Here is a 22046-nt window from a genome sequence, read left to right on the forward strand (position 1 = left end):
GGCATTAGCTTTCAAAAAGAATTAATGACGGCATGCACCAGAAAAAAAGCAAAAGAATAAAAAAGCCGCTAGATGAGCGCTAATAAACAGAAAACAAATCCCACCCCGATCGCATATTTACAGTGTATCAGGTATAAAGTACAAGTTTGGATAACATATTTGAGAAGGAAGAGCCGACTAAAGATCATTTCACGAAAATAAGATCACTACAAAAGTATTCAGGATGCTAAAATGCTTCACAAAAGCAGAAAAAAATTGTCACCGGTTCTTACGTAAACAAATGCCTTCATCGCGAGTAAATTGAGGTCAGTGTAGTAACCCGTGGGAAATAAACAACGATGATGGATAGCAAGGAGTTTCAAGGTGGATGCAAAAACGGGCACCGTACAACAGAAGAAGGAATAAGCCTGAATAGGAGAGGGATAAGAAGTTATTAAGAAACCGTTGCATCCGGGTCAACAGACGAAAACTTCACCCCGCTGTCGGAGGAGACCGCCGAAGTTCAGCGACCGAACCCGAAAATTTCGCTGACGTATTATGCGTGAATAAAATATTGAGGAGCATGCTATTTTTACAACTTAAGGTACATCAAATTTTCTTTCTCATCAGAGTATAACAAAATCTATATTCAAGCAGATACAAAAATTACGACTCCTAGGTCTTATTTTAGGTCCGAGATAATTAGGGACGCATGAATTGATGCGTGTGGAAAGAACGAGAGTCATACCGCTAGTGTAATCATCATGACTTCCTTGTGATTTCCCGAATTACCTGCCCGAATAACAGTACTTCCGGTATAGTACCTCCCATCTCAGCATTAATCGAGGCAATTACGGGCTAAGAGCCACAGGAAAGGACGATGAACCGCGCATCTTATCATATCACCAGCTATTCATTCGTGCCGATGGCCATAAAGAAAGATCCAATTTTTATTACAGAAAAACATCCCGACCTATATTACGGGAGCATGGGGCAGCGAGCTCGGAATGGATTCCGCACACGTCTCAAAGGAGGTGAACCTGTTGTCTCCCTCTTGATGATAAACAGTGAAGCGTTTCCAATATGTTCGGCGAGTAAAGATGGCCATCTTTGAAGGGGCGTGTAGCAACATATATGCTACATTTACAGAGCAAATTAGAAGGGATGTTCTTCTCAAACGATATGAAATCTATGCTTGGCTTACGAACGAACTATGGCAGAAGGGATCACGGGAAGAAAATAAGAGAAATAGACTGAAAACAGCGAGACTTAAAATGCAATTTTTCCTCATTCTGCCACATAAATGGTTGTGATAACGATGAAATTAATCACGGCACTTGCTAAGGCGACTGATTAGCATGTCTTTCGTTCACAATTTGTTTTTCTGTTCTTTTTGCATTTGACCTGCGTTTTTTTTAATTCCCTCATTTTTCAGTACCGTTTGACCTAAATTTCTTCGCGGAAAACCCTTTCATTGATTCTAACCTTGCTACTTTTTTTAACCATGTCGCGTGCAAGTGGGGAACATATTCCATGTTGGTGATTGATCATCCCCCTGCCAAACACCCCAGAGGTGGCTCACAAGGTGTTATGTAGCTGTAGATGAACCTCCGGACGAAAACCTAAATGGTATCCCAGGCATTTCCTGGCCACAGTAGGAAATCGCCGGGCCAAACACACTATGCAACGCGTCCGAAGCTTATGTAAAGGTGAGCCAAGTGAAAGCCGGCAACATCAAGCGCGAGAGTTGGCAACACTGTCTCGTTCCCACACCTGACTTCTTCCTTGTCCCGGTCATCACGAGGTGAAGCGGGCGACCATCCACTTGCTGCTATGTAACGGTGAAGCTGAAATTCTTTCTGCTCATTTCCCCCTCCTCACCTTTGGATATCCACCTCGTGAGGGAAGGCACAGCCCACCACCAGAAAATGGTTTTCCTCAACCCCTGCCACCTAAAGTACAGGCACAGGGGTTGGGGGCTAGCCGACCCTTGGCTGCGCGACGGAAGGTCTCTTACGCCCGCAGTCATGGGAAATCTTAAGAATGACAGTCGAGAAAACCATTCATGTGCGTCAACCCAAAATTTAAACTCGAGTCGTTGGCAGAAGAGAACGACTGATTTTATCTATGAGACGAGGGACTACGGTTAGTGAGGAGGCTAATGCCACCATAAATACATAAATGAGCTGGCACTTACGGTATAATGCTATAAAAATTACATTGGTGTTACAAGGGCGTACCCTGAATCAAAACTAAGGGGGACAAAACTAGCTGTGGTCGTTCAAGTTGTAACTTTTTTGCACAGAAAAGGTTAATGAAACCAAAATTTTAAGTAAATTATGACATAAATTTATTAGCTTTTATAATTATTTGATTTAAAAAATAATGATTTTTATTTTCGTTCCATGCCTTATAATAATATCATCATTTTTCTTCAATTGGAAAATAAATCCAATTCAAAGCAAGCGAGCGCCTTAATTGACTCTCCACGAGGAATGAATGAAAGAGGACGCATGGACATCTACGTCACCGTTTGCATAGAGAAGTAACACATTTTAGCATTCTCATGTAAGTGCATTTGTGTTTTACTCTTGTGCTTCATAGGTATGCATGCGTAGTGAGAGCTCACACCACCTCTATAAATGTGCACGTATTATTCATGATATAATAATTTAATGGCCACGAAGTGCGCATAATGCTAAGTTCGTGTATATGTACGGTACAACCGATATACAACATGGAAAAATATGATTTTCCGCGTAAAATAGGTTATAATGACGGCCTTGAGGTTATTGGAAATAAGGTCTTTCACCAGCAGTGGGGCTCATTGTATCTTTAACAATATGGTAATCCACTTTTACACAAAAAATAGTACAGACTATTCGTGTAATTTGACTTTTTTGCAAAACATTGGTTATTTTTAAGAATGCACGAGTGTGTATGAACTGGGGATGAGGTGCACAGTAATAACGAAGTTTGCACATTTACAAAGCGATATATAAAATCTTTCTAACGGGAAAGAAATGCATTGATTATTTCATTAATAGTAGAGACGTATTACATATTATATTATGTGGATTATTTTTCTGAGGCTAAATCCACGGAGAGATCTACATAATACCCTGAGAGCCACCTCTACGGTGTTTGGCAGGGGGTGACCAATCAACATCATGCAATGCAAAAAGAATAAAAAGCAAATGGTAAAAGAAAGACATGCAATCATTCGTCTTTGCGAATTCCAGGAATTAATAATTAATTAATATAAATATATACATTCTTGGTAAGAATCAGAATGATTTACCGCGAAGAAATAAAAGCCAAACAACACTCAATAATGATGAAATGAAGAACAGCATCAGTTAAAACACAGTAAGAGGTAAATAATGCAAATGGATATAAGTTTCCCAGCGAGCGCCGAGATTTATTTCATTTATCGCAGAACCGAGACATTCATTTATAATAAAAATGCTCGGAAGAATATAGCTAAGAACCTTTCGACACTGGCGATAATGGGAAGGAAAATAGAAACAAGTCAAAGCAACCACAGAATTACAAGCAAATAAAAATATAATTTACAAATTTCCCGAATGGCATTTACACTAGCGTCAATATTCCCATAAGGGGTGCTCCAGAGAAAGAAAACATACCAAATATAATTAGCGCTTCCAGTAAAATTCACCCACCTAGTACATAAAAGCTCGGACAAGAACCAACCGAAACTCTTACTACAAAATATGACATTAACATTGTTATTGGTAAATGCCGTAGCGTAAAAAACGAACGCGCCGAAATCGAGCATATTTTTCAGGACGCCGACGTGGTCATGGGAACAGCGAGCTGGCTTACGGAAAATATAAGCGACGGCGAAGTTTCTCCTTCAGGATATAAAATTTACAGATGCGATCGATGCAACAGAATAGGTGGCGGAATTTTTATAGCACTTAAATAACATTAAAACAGCGCCGCCCACGAAATAATTGACAACGAAATAGAAAGCGTATGGTGTACAATCAAACAATGAAACAAAAGAAGTATTCATATTTGCTCCATTTATAGACCTCCGAACTCCAAAGTCGATATTATTTACCAACTAGAAAATCAAATATCCGCATTTACTCTGAGAGACAGAAAAGCGTAATAGTTATCAAGGGAGATTTTAATCTTCCATCTATAAATTGGGGTATTTACACTGTAAAACAGATTTTAAGGAATAGAGAAATCAGCGAGATCTTACTCAACGTACTTGCAAATCACTCTCTCGCTCAAGTAGTTGACAAGCCTACGAGAGGAAATAAGATAATAGACCTTTTAGCAGGAAGCCATCCTAAGTTGATAAAACAAGTCGATATTATTGACGGTATAAGTGATCACAGAGTAATATTTGCAACGTTAAAAATTAATGTAGTGTCATCCGTAAAACCAAAACGCAATATTTACTTATTTGATAAATGCAACTTCATTAAATACGGCGAGATGCTTAATGGCTCCTACACAAAATTCGTAGCTACAATAGATGATAAAAGATGTAACATGGAAACACTTCTTAGAAATTCTGCTCCAAGGAGTCAACGAACATATTCCGCAAAAACTGAACAGTGATAGTAAAGAACTGCCTTGATACAACAATGATGTCAGTAGGGACCTTGGGAAACAGGAAAAACTAAACAACTTATACAAAAAGTCCATTAAGTTAGGTCAAAAATCGAAGGAACTCGAAGCAAAAGAAAGATACGCTGCACAACGCTCAATCACCAGGAAATCAATGCTTAAAGTTTAAGAATAAAGTACTCAGTGAATTACTCGTACTAAATCCGAAATCTTTTTGGTCGTATGTGAGAGAGCTTCAAGGAAAACCTTCAACCGTAAATTCGTTATTTTATAACGATAGTAAACTTTTCACCGAAAATATTGACAAAGCGAACACGTTAAATTCCCACTTCGAAAGTGTATACACTACAGACGATACTCCGTTGAATGAAATCTCTATACAACGCGATGGGATAACTAAACAACTACTATCGATAAAGAATAGTAAATCTCCGGGTCCGGAGGGAATACCCACACGTGTCCTTAAAAGTTAGCATCACAGATCACACTTTACTTAGAGATAATATTCAAAATGTCACTATCTGAGGGAAAGTTAAGGTTAGACTGGAAAATTGCAAGCGTTAGACCTATATCCAAAAAGGGAAACAGACATGACCCAGGCAACTAGCGTCCAATTTCATTAACATCGATTATAGGCAAGGTACTTGAGCATATCGTCGTTAGCAATATCACGTCTTTTTTGGACAGTGCTTCCTCCATGGCTGTCAGCATGGCTTCCGAATAATGCGAAACACAGCACGCGCTCTTTCTTCACGACGTTCTCATATCTGGTGAATCGGAAAGACAAGTTGACCCATTATTTCTAGATTTTAAGAAATCTTTCGACACAGTACCTCACAATAAACTTTTATTCAAATTATAGTCATGTGGATTAAACGAAACAGTGGTAAACTGAATACGCGACTTTCCGAGTAATCGTAAACAAAAAGTAGTTCTTGACGGAGTTAGCTCTGATGCGGTTGAAGTGACATCAGGTGATCCAATAGGAAGCGTGATCGGCCCCCTTTTGTTCATTACATACATTAATGACCTCTACTCCCGAATTAGCAGTAAAATTCGTTTTCTGACGACGCTGTCATCTATCGTGAAATTTGTGATTACTCTGATCATAAAATTCTATCATTGAATTTAAACAACGTTCATCTGTCGAGCCAAGAGTTAGGAATGGAACCTAATCGGAGCAAATCCACGGCGGTACATTTTTTGCAGAGTTCGTCCAACTTTTACTATGTTTATGCTATGGATGATATCAAAATAAAGGCAACATGAAAAGAAGTACCTGGGAGTTACGATAACCTCGAACCTCTCGCGGGGAGCATACATAAGGAAAATTTGCGGCATAGCCCAGAAGAAATTAGGATTCGTCAAGCGTATTGTCGGATGATTTTCGGATGAGAACGTAAAAGAAAGGTGCTATTTCGCACTCGTCCGACCGGACCTTGAATATGCAGCAAACATATGGGGTCCGGTGCAGAAAGACTTGGTCCGTGAACTGAATAAAATGCAAAGGAAAGACGTACGATTCCTCAAAAACTGCAACGGGCGTAGAGACAGCGTTACCCTGATGTCAAGCGAATTAGGCTGGGAGCCGCTGGACACTCGGAGGCTGCGCGCTAGGCTTAGATTGCTTGCACAATTGAGAAAAGATATCTTTAAGAGCGACACGGAGAACATAATATTAGAGCACCACTATGTTTCCAGGCCCAAAAGAAGCGATAAATTAAGAGAGATATTTAGCCGAACGGATAGATATGGGAATTCGTTTCTCCCCCGAACCATAAAGGACTTGAATAAATGCAAATCGCAATTTCGTCACTGGCACTCTAAACCGTTACGCAACAAGGTAAAAGATAATTGATGGGATGATTCTGGATCTAAATATTACCTGAAAGCCTCCAAAGATTTGGTTATTATTTTTGGAGACAGCCGATATTGAGGTATGCCACGACGCATAAGCGGGCAGTTAGTTGAGCAAAGAATCATTGGCAAATAGAGAAGGAAGACCACGATGGCCACTCAAATATCAACGTCGAATTCCCAGACTTTTCCAATTTATTAAGAGAATATTTTCGCAAAATTCTAGACTTCTCGATGATGTGTATTTTACCAAAAAGTTATCTTATTTTCAACCGTAAACATATTTTAACTTTCTACTTAACTGCATTTTTGTTATAGTTATGTGTCGTATGGAGTGATGCACGCTTGGTTGGATGTCACAGCAACTGCATGAATGTGAGCGTATTATTTTTGTTATTTTTTTAATGACCGCGTAGCATGCATCTGGGATCCTGTTGCATGATGGTGATTTTCAATCCCCAGCCAAACAGATGATGAATGCCTAGAGATGGATCGCAGGGTATTGTGCAGATTTAAATATAGGTATCCCTGTGACTTTTCAGGGTTTCCACACTGAAAATGCCGATATAATGAAGCCTTACCAAAAGAGAGGAGGAGCCCAACCACGGCCAATGGAAAATGTGCGAGAGAAGCCCATTATTCCGATTCGATTTGCCCGAAAGGATGAGATTTAGCAAGATTCAGCAAAAGTGAAAAAGGATGGGAAAGGTGTTACATCCATGAGTGTTGATTTCTCGCACGGTCGGTGTAGTAGCCGTAAATGCTGCGAGGGTGACGAAAGTCTACCAAAGAATACCACAGCGCGAAAAGACTTGTTTTACGCATCATGCCACCGCCACAAATTCAATTAACAAAAGACCTATGAAGAAACGAAATGCACAAACGAAACATTTTTGGCAGTCTCAAGGCAGCAAAAAAATTTTCAACAAAATAAATTTGCAAAAAATATTAGAAAAAATATTTGACACTCAAGTCAGTACTACGCCTCAACATTTTACCGCATACGTAGCTACGATCGAAGGTTTCTTTCGGCCGGGGGCAGAACGTTAAATATTATTTCCAGCCCAACATATTACTTCCAAATGATTCAAGAACATGTTTTTTGGAAGAAATCGAAGGGGATAATCTCGATACAGTTCATCTCCACAGGTAGTTACAGTTATTGCGAGTACGCAATAAAGAAATAACTGTGCTAAAATCGAACTTAAGAGAGTAATCAACATCTTGTCGGAGGTGTTTATTCTAATTCCAATCCGCTTAAGACCCCGCGGTTAACTTTAAGTTCTAAGCATGGATTGCTCGAGAAATTAAGAATATACATTCTGCAGAGCAACAAGAAGAACCTCATCTACGAGCCTCCCAATATTTCTAGGTATGATAGATTTGATACATTAAAAGAGATATTTTGCCGAACGGACAAGCAAAGGAATTCGTTTTTACCACAAAAAATTGACGACTTGAATAACTTTTTGATGGGAATGGCACATCTGCTTTTCTTTTTATTAACGGCTGGTGTCATTCCACTCCCTCCCTCGCATATTGAGGCGGCTTGCGGGGTAGTATACACACGCAGATATGTTACGGAAATGGGGTATGTAGAAAATTTATGACCAATAACATAATTATGAACCCAAAAAATACCATAAGCAAATGAATATAAGGCTTTCGAAGTATTTCATCATCAATTAATAAAACAACAAATAAAGTCGCTATTGGAAGTTGGAATTTCGGCTAATCTTTTTTCTGACAACCTGAACACTATTTTGTAAGCCCAGTCATTGGTAATAAGGTAGTTTGGAAGAATGAACGAAAAAGTTTCAACAATACAACTTTTATCAATAATATTATACAAAATATAACAAATGGTGGTTAACTCGACTGGTAGCGTAGATAGAAATCCTATTACGATGAGCAAACAAAGTAATAGTTGCATTAAGTTTTCATTCGTGAAATAATTTACTGGTTTAAATACTTCCATGCAGGTATGCGCGAGGGTTATCTTTCACTCCAAATTTAAAAGTAATTACATCCATTCTCGAAGGAAATCCAATCCCTCCCCAACTTCCGAGAGGTACTTAGATGCATAGACGATGGAATGCAGAAGGCCGTATTGAGATGAGGAATGTTGAGTAGGTTGCGAGGTGGGAGAAACGGGATAGGCAGTTTGGATCAAGAAAGAAAGGGAGGGGAAACGTTGAAGCAACGAGTCAAAAGGCCTTGGAAAAGTGAACATAGGTTTAGTAAATGGGTGTTTCAACCTAGACATAATGCTTTATACTTTTTATGACGACTGCCATAGCGTCGATGCCTTGCGAAAATCCTTAATTTCATATTTTTCACTTAATAGAATGATATTACCTATGCCATTGTAATTCATATGCAATAGACAAATTACATTCACTTGTCTCGGATGACATTTCCAGCAAAATTCTTACCCAATGGTAACCAATAACACGAGCACCGTTATACTGTGCGTTCATGCATCACAGACTACCGATGTTGCCACATAGTTGATAACTTGTCGCAGGTGCCCGTAGAAGAAGTCGGGTTTAATAATATCGCCGCACTTCAAAAGCCCATACGGCAGCTTCAATCTTGTCGAGTCCCTCCTCGGACATGAGGCCAAACCAGTCTTGCCGCAGACAAAAAGGGGCCCCTAAAGCCTATTGTTCCCTGTCCCGCCGAGAGGGTCACAGCAGGAGGCTAGTAATCCCGCCCGACGTGAGGTCCTCTTGGTGCCGACTCATTAGTACAGCGGCATTTTCGCCAGAAACAAGGGAACTTAAACCACACGCGCACCCACTACGAGATGCTATCTGGGAGCGAAAGAACACTGCTCGCAATTTTTGGGAAAATTTCTTAGGAGGTAGGGCCAAGAACGGAGGCAATCTCAGCGAAGCGGTATTTGCATCTGGATGAGTACTTTCGAAGAAATTCTAATGTTTCTGAAGGCATTGGGTGGCAGTTGGAACGAACGGTCTCCAATCACATGTCCCTTATACGTGTGAAATCCTTTCAGGCTTGACGTGGTGGAAATACGATATATCCGTGATAAAATATAAAACACCAATAGTCATTTCTACACTTTATACAACCTTGATAATGATCTAAAAGAGTCGAAAATATGGTCGGTATTGGAGTTGTGGATAAAGCGTGGAAATTACTTTTGGTGTTTTATATTTTATCATGGTTATATCCTTTGTAGTTCAACACTAGCACTGGAAAAATGTCCACTGACTTAGCAAATGTTTCGTTTTATTGACATTCTCCAGCGCTTTGCGCAAATAATGTAAGTTATTAACAATTTCTTAATAAATTAAAGTCAATAATTTAAATCGAATCGTCCGGCAAGCCATAACCCATAGCCATAACGCATTGCCTTTCGTCATAAATTATAAACAATGCACCAAGCATATTTTCGGAAAATTTCTAAGGAGGTAGGGCCAAGAACAGAGGCAATCTCTGGGAAACGGTATTTGCCTCTGAATGTAGCAGTTAGGATAAGTTTGGCAGATAGCGTTAATAATTGATAAGCGTTTGAAATAAGCATTACTAGAATATGCTAAGAAACATGAAAATAGTATTTTTGCAAATATGTTCAAGTATGGTATTGATTTGACACAAATATTTGACCGTAGGATACTGGCAAAAAATTGCAAGGAATAAGATCATCCTCCTTTCAAAAGGTCGTATCTTTCCATAGTCCTCTAGACTCGCATGAACAGTGGCTGAGGATAAATGTTCCTCAGTCGAGATGTCTATACGACACGCAAGAACAAGCGGTGCAGCAAGAGACATAGTATTGCAGGACATTACCAACAAAATTACGTCAATATATAACAACGCGAGGTGATTTTCAGTGTTCGGTCGACTCCAAAGTAAAATAATCCTCACGAAATATATTTAAGGATTGCGAGGAACGGAGCGGGAATGCCTTCTTCCAGCGCATTCTCGCAGATATCATGAACAAAAAATGCATTCATCATCATAAATGCTCTTCCCTCATGATCTCCGATTTCGGCAAAATACAACCTCTTGATAATGATTTAGCATCGTTTGGTAGACTTTCCGCCATGTCGTCGAGAGTACAGGGTGAACATCAGTCATGACTCACATCATACGTTCGGTCCGCGATAATCAATAAACCGGCGAGCTACGAACGGCTCCTGCTTGAAGCGTAGTAGGCTGCTATCCCTGGCGGAAGGGTTTTGTTTATCGTAGTCTCAATGCGCTTATTATTGTTTTCCTTCACATTTGATGGACTAGAAGTGCACCTTTACCACAAATAGAAGTGCGTGAATGAGTTATTTAAAGATGCTGCATTGTCCCGTGACTATGAAGAGTAATAAAGGGCTTTATAAATATCAAGCGGGAAGCCTGCGAACGTAATGGAAATAACGCACGATAACATTGGGCGAGCGGTAAGCAGAGCTTTTCATTTCACAAATTAAAATTTGGAAATTGTTTTCGGAGGAAATTATATACAATGATACAGAGGAAGCTGCGTTATAATTAATACAGGAGGAAAATTGAGTACCATGATACCCAAAAATTTCGGAGATTTATAATAAGCTCGACGTATTTTCAATTTCAGTCCCAGTTTTAGTACCTTATTCATAAATTCCAGCGGTGACGGCATACAATACTCATGTCAAAAGGGGACGGCGCACTTGGTTACACCTACCAGCTGCCAAGTAGCAGTTGGAGCATCAGGATTCGCAATGGCCTCTCGCAGTTCAGCGACCTGTTCAGCGAATTCAACAAATACATTGCACCAGCTTACCATCACGACCGCTGTGAAAGGTCAGTGAAAGCCACACAAGCGATGTCCTAATGCAGATGGGCACAAAAATGCACCCTAAATATAAATTGGCAACCAGGAATGAATGCTCTATAGCCAATAAAATGTATTAAACCCAGAAATGAAATTACAATAGCGGCATAAAAGTCGCTCCGGCACCAAAATTTTCAAATGATAGGAATAAGAATAGATGATCATTAAATGGAAGTCATACTCGTATAAAGTGGGCAAAAGAGCCTTTAATGAATTAACTGAATATATAAATAGATTTTTTTAAAACTATAACTTAATTTGGCATGTAAAATAATATTGGCTATTCAGATAAAGTGACTAACTGGCAGGTGAGGGAAAATTTGTTTACTAATTGGAAATATTAATTAATGACATCTTCTTTGTTTTCAGATCCGTTCAAATGCGCCTTTATTCGATGCACAAAAGAGAGTTTGTCATGGTGTTCGTAGCATTTTTCGCATGCTTTGGGTTGGGTGTGTTCATAGGATTGGCAGGTAAATAAATATAGCAATATCAGATGATAAAAATGTCTATAATTTGGTATATAGCCTATCAAGTTCTTTCAACACCAACACACACCTGTTAAACCAATTAATGCAATCAATTGTGTGGAGCTAACGCATCAAAATTGCTAGTCTTCTTAAAAGGTGTCCCTATCATATCTGCATAAATTCTCACACACTCTACTACAGGTTACATGGTAAATGCTCTGGAATTTAAGTATTAAGTATTGTACCACAAAAACTCAAGGCAATCACATTTAAGAAAATTGGAGTCTAAGATCAGGATAATGTCGAGAGGCAAAGTTATGACAGAAATTAATTAAGTTGGAAGAATAATATGCTTGGCACAAAAACATTGAGCTCTGAAAGCACACTGTTTTTGCAAATTTTATAATATTCATCATAACAATTGCAAGGGATTGTACTGAATAATTTTTCTAGAGTGAATTCAGTTGCTGAAATTTAGAGGATTAAAAGTAAGTTCCACCACCCCTGTTTCAGTTCCACCACCTGTTTCACACTTAGACAAAAAAATATCATTGTGATCTCAATAGGAATTGAATCTGATCTATCTTAACCCGATCCACTCAAGAATACTTTTAGAGCTCACTTCTGAAGAACAGATGGTCTCTTCCTGCCATATGAACAGCAGTCTTTCAGAAACACAAATGCGTGTCCCTCAGTGACTTGGCAATGTAGCTAAGACATGCATTCTTGTCCTTCCGGCAGATCATGTTAAAATACTATTGATTTTCATGCAAATATCAATGAGATTAGTTTATTAATAAATTCTAGTCATATAGATAGAAACATCCATATCAGTTAATAGGAATACTAGATGATTTTCAAAATTAAAGCAATCAAATATCTCGTTTACAAAACTTATTTGTAGGTCATATTGGGAAGAGATATTAATTTTTCACCTTAATTAGTGAAAAAAGAAAATACGCTTGGATCCTTGCATAATTCAAAAGACTAACAATGCTGAAAATTAAGGTGAATAATAAATTTCATTTTAAAATAAAAATGATGATATTGTTTAGTATCCTTTTCAAATCAAACAGAGGTGAGAAGGTTTAAATATAAAAGATATCCGTGACATAGAACCAGTCTGTCCCAGGCAGGATATTGGGTGAAACCCAGAGGGCCAGTGCCTGCATGGGGCCACTCTGGTCCAATTGCCTATATTCCCAGCTTGAGTGAAAAGTCTTAACGAGTTAAAATGATAAAATCATTAATTTTACTTTACTTTTTGCTGGATTGAAAAAGGTTAACTTTTGTCATTGAAGTCAGTTCATGGAGACATGCATGATAAGTGAAGTGCATCTTGATTTTCCACCACAAAGGTGATTATCCAAAAAAATACCATATAAAGAGATATTGAATAAAAAAATAAATACTTGAAAAATAATACTCAGCGTGGCTTTTTATGTGAGTTACCTGAAATGTAGCCTTCTCATGCATAGAATGAATGAATATGCCCAATGCATCATAGAAGAGCTAGACAAAAGATAATGGCCTTAAATTTATAAGCTTACATGGTTGTTGCACACAGATTCAGGAAGATTTCTCAAATGATCGTCTAGACAATTTGATTTTCAATTGCCATGTGTTTTTTGAAACCTGTCCTTGCAGGTACATGTAATTTAAGTAGGAAAGTCGCAAATGAATTGCTCCCACCATACTGAAAGAAATAAGATTTTTTAGTCAATAATTTTGAGGTATTTGCTGTTTCAGATGGGAAAAGTTTCTTATCAATTTATTATTTAAAAGTGTATCCTTCAAATTGTTTTGGCAATACTATCATTTAAGGCAGTCATGTAATTGTAAAACAGCACATAAAAATACCAGAAGTACTTTCACAGATACGAAAATTTGATATTCTTCAAATAATTTCTCAAAAATAATTTGTATAATATATATCAACTGAAACTCCTAACGTAATTGCTAAAGACATGCATTATTTAAAGGTAATTCATCAGCCTAGAACAAATAATATTATTATTAAAAAAAATGTTTTAGAATTAACATTTAAATGCTGAAACTGCAGACTGGGATCATTTCTACCTTTTACCCAGCTGCAATTTGGCATAAAAATACCTATTTTGTTGAAATGCATCATATGAAATAAAAAATGGTGAAATTTATGCACAGATTAATGAATTATAACAGATTTATTATCATATAAATAATTTTACTAATTGAATATGCAGTGCAGCTTAGATTATACATAGTAATTTGATCCACCATTCTTTGGATTGTCACTTCCTTATTCATTCCACTCAACACTCCCCAAATCTGCCTTTCCAACTCTCCTCCATTCTCCCTTTCCCACCTCAATGCAACCGGTCTTTTCATGGAGTGGTCAAAAAAGGTGCAGGGAAAGCATGACACAGAAGCCACAATAAAAATTGCTCAGAAAATGGCCATGAATGGATAAACTGCCTCCTTTGGTTATTCATGTGGGCTTTCTCCTCATTATCCCAATGGATGACCATTAGATTTTTTCGGAACAGAATTCATCATAATTATGAGTGCTCTAAATGCTCCCATGTGCGCGGAAGATTTTCAGAAAATAAGCAGTTGATGTTTTAGCATAAAAGAAAGGAATGAATTGCAACCATATTTTTATCTCAACATGGTAGTCCTCATTTATACGGGGAAATTTGTTGATTTAAACAATTTCTAGATGCAATCAGGAGGTCGATTATCATTTATTTTTTGCAAAGGTACCTACAGAACCAATGGAGATAAATCTATGAGGGAAAAATTAATCTATTTAAGATTCATAATTTATAAACTTTGCTATTAAAATAGCACAGTAAAATATGGCAGCCATTGCACACCATGTCTCGTATGTTACAGATACTTGAGAGATATTGGTTGAACCAAAAAATGATGTATTAAAGGCTAAATATATAAATTTAATGTGTTAGATTAAATCACTTCACTTCATTTATCTAACCATGGCCCCTTAATTTAGTTTACCTAACCAAACCACTCTACTTTTCACTGTATCCAATGGGTTAATTGGAGAAAATAAATATTTATGATGTGTTGTACTTGTTACAGAGGAAAATGCAGCAACAAATGGCAGAATAGGAATACTGTCACAAATATCCATTATCTCTTTACTCTCCTCCTATTGAGGGGAACTATGTCACTACCTATAAATGATAAGTTCTCGAACTTTTGTGATTATACTATGCTTGTCATTAATGGATTTATAAAAAGACTTTTCAAACCAATAAAACAAAGATTGCTGATCTACACTTAGTATTTCCCCTCAATAGGAATGTTAATCATATTTAAAAATTATGCTATGGTAAAGAATATTTTGTAGTGGAGAAAATGTGAAATACAGTTCACCAATAGAGCATAATTCAATCCTCTACTTCTTAAGCTTGCTGCAACAACATATCATTATTTCAAAGCTTGCTGCAACAACATATCATTATTTCAAATCATCGATGCAAAATTTCCATTAACACAAAACATTTGCTCCAAATTGCTCAGCACCACATTATACTTCAAAACATCTATATAAATGCTAAAAACTTAAGTTTTGCCCCTTGGAAAATTCACACCTTCCCTCTCAAATGAGTGATGGAATACCCTCTCCAGAAAGTGGGGTTGCCAGGAATTTCTTTCCTGACCCCCCCCCTAACTACGCCACTGTTTCCAGGGGTAGGGAACTGTTTCAGGAGCAACCGCGATTCATGAGCCCAAATTTTTACATGGAATGAGAAAAGGCACCAATTGCCAAATAATAGGAAATAAACTTAACTTCAAATCTCAATCGGGAGTCTTTATTCTACTGTAATAAGCAGTATATTTCATGGTTCATTATAATTTTATGATGTCACTATAAGGAGTTTAAAATAAAATGGTCACGATACGGTGTCATGCACTCTGGGATATGAATTAATGAAGGCAGGAATATACGATATAGAGTGCATATACATTTCCTTACCAAGAGGTAACATAGTCTTACTTTTCTTCAATTTCTCATTAATAGGTCCACCCATCACTACAACGTCCGAACAAAAATCCTCCAAACTTCTGCCAAAACTAAATGGCACTGATATTGCAACTGGTCCATTCATCATGAAAACTCCTGCAATGTCAACATACAGCCAGCAGCTCTGGGTAATTGCCAAGGTGGCAACTGAAAATAAGGACGGTATGACAACAGTGATGCAGGTACCTTGAATGGAAAATACACAATTCTTAGATTGACCTTAAGAATTTATACTTTTTTACAGATGAAACATATGACAAAACTTTTCATGTCAGCGTGACTATAGAAGGAATTACTGCTGATCATAAGCCAGTTATGGTGCTGAGAGGAGATCAAGCCCACAACAGGTGAAGTTCTGTAAAATGGTTGCTTAAATTTTCTTCAAGTCCTTATAAAAATCTGATACAATTTCCTGTTAATTCAAAGAAATGGAAAATTTACTTAGAGAACTTTTAGAGGGATGGTTGTAGACTGGGAGCGCTTAGTTACTTAATCCACAATTCCTACTGCCAATATATGATAGCATGAAAAAAATGACCCAATCCTAAAGGAATTTCAGGCACACACTATTGTAATGAATATGCTATGGATGCATGAAAGGCATCTAGAATAATCATAGCAAAATAAGTATAGGCCAATTATAAATAATAATAGAAATAAAATATGATGTTAATATACCTAACAATACTTCTATGACTAAAGTTTGGCAATGTGATATAATCTAGTTTCTCCTGCAAAATGTAATTAGTTGGTGAAAAATCTTTGAAACAAATAAAGATATCTAATTTAAAAAAATAAATTGTTGCAACCACAGAAAAGAAACATTTCAGCACAACCTGCCTCCCAAAAATGAACCCTCAGAGAATCTTAATATATTCTCAATCCCTTTCTTCACCCCTTGCCCACACGCATGACACAATCTGAAGCAAAATAATCCAGTTTGAAGGGCTCTCTCAACATGGACCGATTCCATGGCAGGGATGGATTCCATAGCTCACAATAGGGTGGTTTCCTATATTTTTTTGCCTAAATTGCCTATATTAATTTGCCTTAATCAAAAGATTATTACTTCTGGAGTATGTATTTCATGCTTTTAGATTTTTAAATGGCGATATCTATTTTTCGCCATTAAATGAAAAGTGAAAATTTTCAAACACACAAAAATGCAATGGCTGAGTATGAATGCAGGGAAAAGCCCGTGTGACATCATTCTGGTTCCAGCTGCCATTGTGTGAGGCCACCTTGGTATGAGGCTATGAGCGCTGCTACGATGCAGGCTACTAGCCGGTAGTGCTTGGCTTAAATAAGGATTATTAATACCCTATCAAACGAAGGAAACTTTCCAACCACTGGCAATTTTAATAGGTGATTATTAAGAGATGTTTCCCTTAGCTCTGTGTCTCATGCATGCATTGGTGATCTCAGACGATGTAAAACTCCTGATTACTCGTATAGCATCTATGCCCCTGTGACTTCACATGGAGTGGCATCGCATGGGTGCCAATCTGGCCTTTTTCAAAAGAGGTTAAAATTGACCATTAACATTTGTATGAACTGCGATTTCTAAAACCATTTAATTTGTATATTATGCATACACTAATGGTGGGTAAAAAATCGCAATTAGTGCCTTTCGTTTTCTTTGATGAAGGAAATTACCCTATTTCTGTAATCAATTTGTAGGAAACTAAATTCCTTAAAAAACAATAATAGGCTACTTGACACTTTCAGAATTATTAGCAAAATAAGAACTTTAGAAACAACCAATAATTATATTTAATAAATTGATATGCATCGAACATGTTAATTAATGAAATTCCCAAGCCACTGACGAAATTATAAATATTTATCCAGGTCTCGGCATCTACACTGCCATCAGCAATCATGTGAAGAATTCATTGTCCTGCACCTGGGTTTCCTAGATTACACACACTACATATTAACAGTAAATTTCTATGGATTAGAAAGTTTTCACCAACGATACTCCATTAAGGATGTTACATTTTATGTAAGTAGTAATGAATGAGTCATGAATGAATAACAAATAATAAAAATTCACTGTAACTGCAACATACCAAATCTACCTTTTTCTCTATTTTGTTTACAGTTCAAATCCTACAACCCTGCTTTCACACAAATAGAAATATGGTTCAGGTTCATATTTCTGATGGGAACTTTCATTGTCACTGTAAGTAGTCATATAAAATAAAACGAAAGGCATCCTAATCCTAGAATAGCAGCAATAAAAAACCATTTAATGATAAACCATTTACTTTTCAGTGTTGGTTTGCACATGCCCTACGTATGTTTTCAATGCATGACTGGTCTATTGAGCAGAAATGGATGTCAGTGTTATTACCATTACTTCTGCTATACAATGGTGAGTACATGACACACTGCAATGCACTATGAAACATAAGCATTAGCAGCAAGATATGGATGTAAAGTCTCTTATCAATTTTTTACAGATCCAATATTTCCAATGACTTTTTTGGTGAACTCTTGGATTCCTGGAATGGTAGATGCAATTTTACAGGCATCATTTTTATGTGCCTTACTGCTATTTTGGCTTTGCATCTATCATGGTCTCCGTCAGGTAGGACAAATCCAATACCTCCCCAACCACTCATTAATCCTCCACAAGCTCTCCTTCCCCTTCTTCCCCTCAAAAGTCGCTCTTCTCTAACCCTTTCAGCATCCCTTCCTAGTTTCTTTTTCCTCTCTCTTAATCTGCTCATAAGACATGAGGCATTCTAAAGATTGTTCTTAGCATGATATTAACTTCTTTGGTAAACCTGGTGAAATAGTAAATTTTATCCCTGGATTCACAAAGCTTTCCCTATATGTGATACCATGTATAAAAAAAGTGATATTATTTTAACTTGTCATGATTTCAACTGTAATTCTGTATTTTTAAATTTCAGAATGAAAGGCGATTGTTGACCTTCTATGCACCTAAACTACTCATAGTGGGATTATTGTGGCTTTCTGCTGTGACCATGGCTACATGGCAGGAATTTAATGAGCTACGTGATCCTACTTACAGTTACAAGTTGGACACTAGTAACTTTTATGTAAGGAAAATCAATTTTAATAACTTATGCCATGTATAGAATAGAAATTCAACACTATATGAATACTATTATGTAAAGTTTTCTTTATCAATATATCATAGATTATAGTAAAATAAGCACAGATATGGGCTCCTAACCGAGCAAAAACTTGAGGGACTTCTCTGGACAAACTCAAACCAATTTGGTAAAAATTATAGGCATCCAGCATTTGTAGACGCCTGAAACCTAACTGTAAGCAATCACACTATCAGGGCAAGTAGGCCTGTTGCCCAAGTAACACAGCCAGGCCTAATACTTGGCCTTTCAGTGTCATCCAACTTTAAACCTATCAAACGCAAATATTTTGGTGTTGCAGCATGAGTAGGTATCACTGTTGGCCGACTTCCAACCCTGACTGGACTAAAATTACTCCTAAGTAGTTACCATAAGAACAGTGATAGTCAAAGTAGGCCAGACGATATGTATTGACATTATCCGATGAAAATTATTTTTTACCTTGGCTGGAAAGGATGATGTTTTTTTTCAGGAATTGGCCCCAAGAGGAATAGCTGGGTAGTTTCATCACATTGGGTACAATAGCCAGAATGAAAGTGACAGCTTTGAGATGAGAATGGTACTCAATACTGTATCTATAAAATATTTTTCAGGGAGAGGAAGTTCATTAGGCCAGGGGTGCATTTTGGGGGGTTTAGCCTGAAGAGAACTCCTCGCCTTAAGCAAAGATGACCTTTGGGGGAGTTTGAACCCTCCAATAGCAATAGGGTGGTTCCCTATTATTTTCTTATTGCCTAAATCGAAAGATTATTACTCCTAGAGTACATACTTCACGCACTTAGATTTTTAAATGACGATATCTATTTTTCGCGATTAAATGAAAAGTGAAAATTTTCAAGTGCTTGAAAACGCGACGGCTAAGTATGAATGCCAGGAAAACTCTGTGTGACATCGTTCTGGTTCCCACTGCCGCAAGTGAGGTGACCTCGGGGCGAGGCATTGAGCGCTGATACGACGCAGGATGCTAGCAGGTAGCAGAGTACCCTGCTAGCTGGTAGCGCTTGGCTTAAATAAGGATTATTAATACCTTGTCAAACGAAGGAAACTTTCCGACCATAGGCAGTTTTAATAGGTGATTATTAAGACGTTTCCCTGATCTCTGTGCCTCATGCATGCATTGGTAATCTCAGACAATGTAAAACTCCTATCTACTCGTATAGAATCTAGGTCCCTGTGACATCACGTGGAGTGGCATCGCATGGGCGCCAATCTGGCCTTTTTCAAATGACGATAAAAATTGACCATTGACATTCGTCTAAACCGGTATTTCTAAAACCAAATAATTTGTATATTATGAATACACTAATGGTGGGTAACGAATCGTAATCAATGCCTTTTTGTTTTCTTAGATGAAGGAAACTACCCTATTCCCCTGCTGGCTGAGGCCTTGATTTACCTGCTTCATTTTCACCTCAATCAAACTTACTTGGAAATATGTACTTGATAAACACAGCCTTCAATGAGAAGCTGCTATTTGATTACAAGACTAATTTATAGAGACACTTTGCAGAAATATTACCAGAAGAAATAATTAGATATTGAAGACCAAGGTCTCAAAAAGAAATTACATACTCAGGAATCATATTATTTCAAATGTATCATCTATTATAAATTAATAACGTTGATGGTACATGTCCACCCAGTAATAGTAGAGTATCTTAAATTTCATTTTGCTCAAAATACTATGCATGGATATGCAGTAAGACATCTTATTTACATTTCAGGGGTTTAAAGTTTTCTTCTTCACTGTTGGAGGTGTGTATTTAACTTATTTAATGTATCTCACTTTGAGAGCTTACAGTGATTTGCGATCCATGCCATATTTTGGTAAGTTTTCTCCCTATCATGCTATTTGTTAATGAGAAAAAGTTTTGATGCATAATAAGTGCTTTTTCTTGTATTTCAGATATGAGACTTAAATTTCTAACACTTTTGATGCTAATAGTACTATCCATCAGTATAACAATAACAGTTCTTCGGTTTGGAGTGGGAATTTTGGAGGATAATTTTGTAGCAGAGTTGTCCACAACATACAAAAATTCAGCAGAATTCATGTCATTTTATGGACTACTTAATTTCTACCTGTACACAATGGCTTATGTATATTCACCATCTAAAACAGCAGCATATGGTAAGAAACAAAACTACATTAATCAGATGCATGGACTCAAAAAAGTGGTTGTGCTTACATTCTCTTATACTTATTTCTCTTTATTTCTAGAATCACACATTACAAAAGATAATCCAGCTTTTTCGATGATTAATGACAGCGATGAAGATGTTATTTATGGGTCTGATGATGAAAGCAGGCAGCCTTTAAATCGCAGTCACAATGATGATGATAGCGACTAAACATTGATTTCTGATGGAAGTCCTGTTAGTGGTTACTGTTATTTTTCATAAAATATTAAATTGATGGAGTCATTAACAAAAATTTCTAAAAACAAAGAAAACATTGAAGAAAATTTCAAAAATATAAGTCATGTTTTAGGCTATTGGTTCCCATAAAACCATCAAAAACGTTTGTATACTGGTCTGATTCCCCAATTACATGGTTTGATTTAGCTCATAATTCTAGGGATATTTCATTATTCAATACTGAACTCAGCTGAAGTTGAAGAATACATGTACCTAGTCATAAAAGTTTTTTCTATTTAAGGTGACAATAAGGTTATTTTTGGATCAGAATCTATTTAATTTTTGCTAGCATAATGCATAACAGATGTGGTGACATCATTGACTGTTAATAATGAAAGCTGTAATGATTTCAAAAATAATTTGTTCTATGTAACAGTTTGCTAATTTTATTTCCCTTTAACCCTAAATCAAAAGAAATTTACTTCATAAGAACTGAGGAAACCAAACAGAATGCCTTCTACTCTGCAGCTACTTTATTTGTGAGACAATGAATACCAGCCTATGAAACTCTGAATGAGCCAAAGGTTGATCCACAAACCAAATTAGAGAGTTGCAAGTAACAGTCCCAGTTGGGCTTGGTTGACAGATTGTAGGCTCTCATATACCTCAAGCCCTTCCGGCAAATAACTGCAATGAAGTCTTCTTGGGCCCCCCACTGAGTAAGGACAAACATTAGTCGCAATGAGATTAAAACTACATTGGGAGGATAAAGGTCAACTAGG

General features: G+C 37.2%; 1 protein-coding gene across 1 annotated transcript; it reads left to right on the top strand.

Moving 5' to 3' along the window:
- The first annotated feature begins 10503 nt into the window (after nt 1–10503).
- LOC124171401 (transmembrane protein 181) lies at nt 10504–21699 on the top strand. Its single transcript, XM_046550576.1, has 13 exons — nt 10504–10865; nt 11039–11247; nt 11648–11751; nt 15779–15943; nt 16026–16128; nt 17633–17786; nt 17886–17966; nt 18059–18158; nt 18247–18374; nt 18703–18852; nt 20631–20733; nt 20813–21037; nt 21128–21699. Exons 2-13 carry the CDS (start codon nt 11093–11095, stop codon nt 21256–21258), a joined length of 1599 nt encoding a protein of 532 aa, XP_046406532.1. The 5' UTR covers nt 10504–10865; nt 11039–11092; the 3' UTR covers nt 21259–21699.
- Nucleotides 21700–22046: the final 347 nt, after the last annotated feature.

The sequence above is a fragment of the Ischnura elegans genome, chromosome X (assembly GCF_921293095.1).
Source record: "Ischnura elegans chromosome X, ioIscEleg1.1, whole genome shotgun sequence".
Taxonomy (NCBI): domain Eukaryota; kingdom Metazoa; phylum Arthropoda; class Insecta; order Odonata; family Coenagrionidae; genus Ischnura; species Ischnura elegans.

Excerpts from the sequence above, each read along its gene's own strand:
- LOC124171401 (XM_046550576.1), top strand. The coding sequence starts at position 11,093 with ATGTCAAAAGGGGACGGCGCACTTGGTTACACCTACCAGCTGCCAAGT. Across the intron at positions 15,944-16,025 it reads GGCAACTGAAAATAAGGACG|ATGAAACATATGACAAAACT; the intron begins GTATGACAACAG and ends ACTTTTTTACAG. Across the intron at positions 17,787-17,885 it reads TTAAGGATGTTACATTTTAT|TTCAAATCCTACAACCCTGC; the intron begins GTAAGTAGTAAT and ends TTTTGTTTACAG.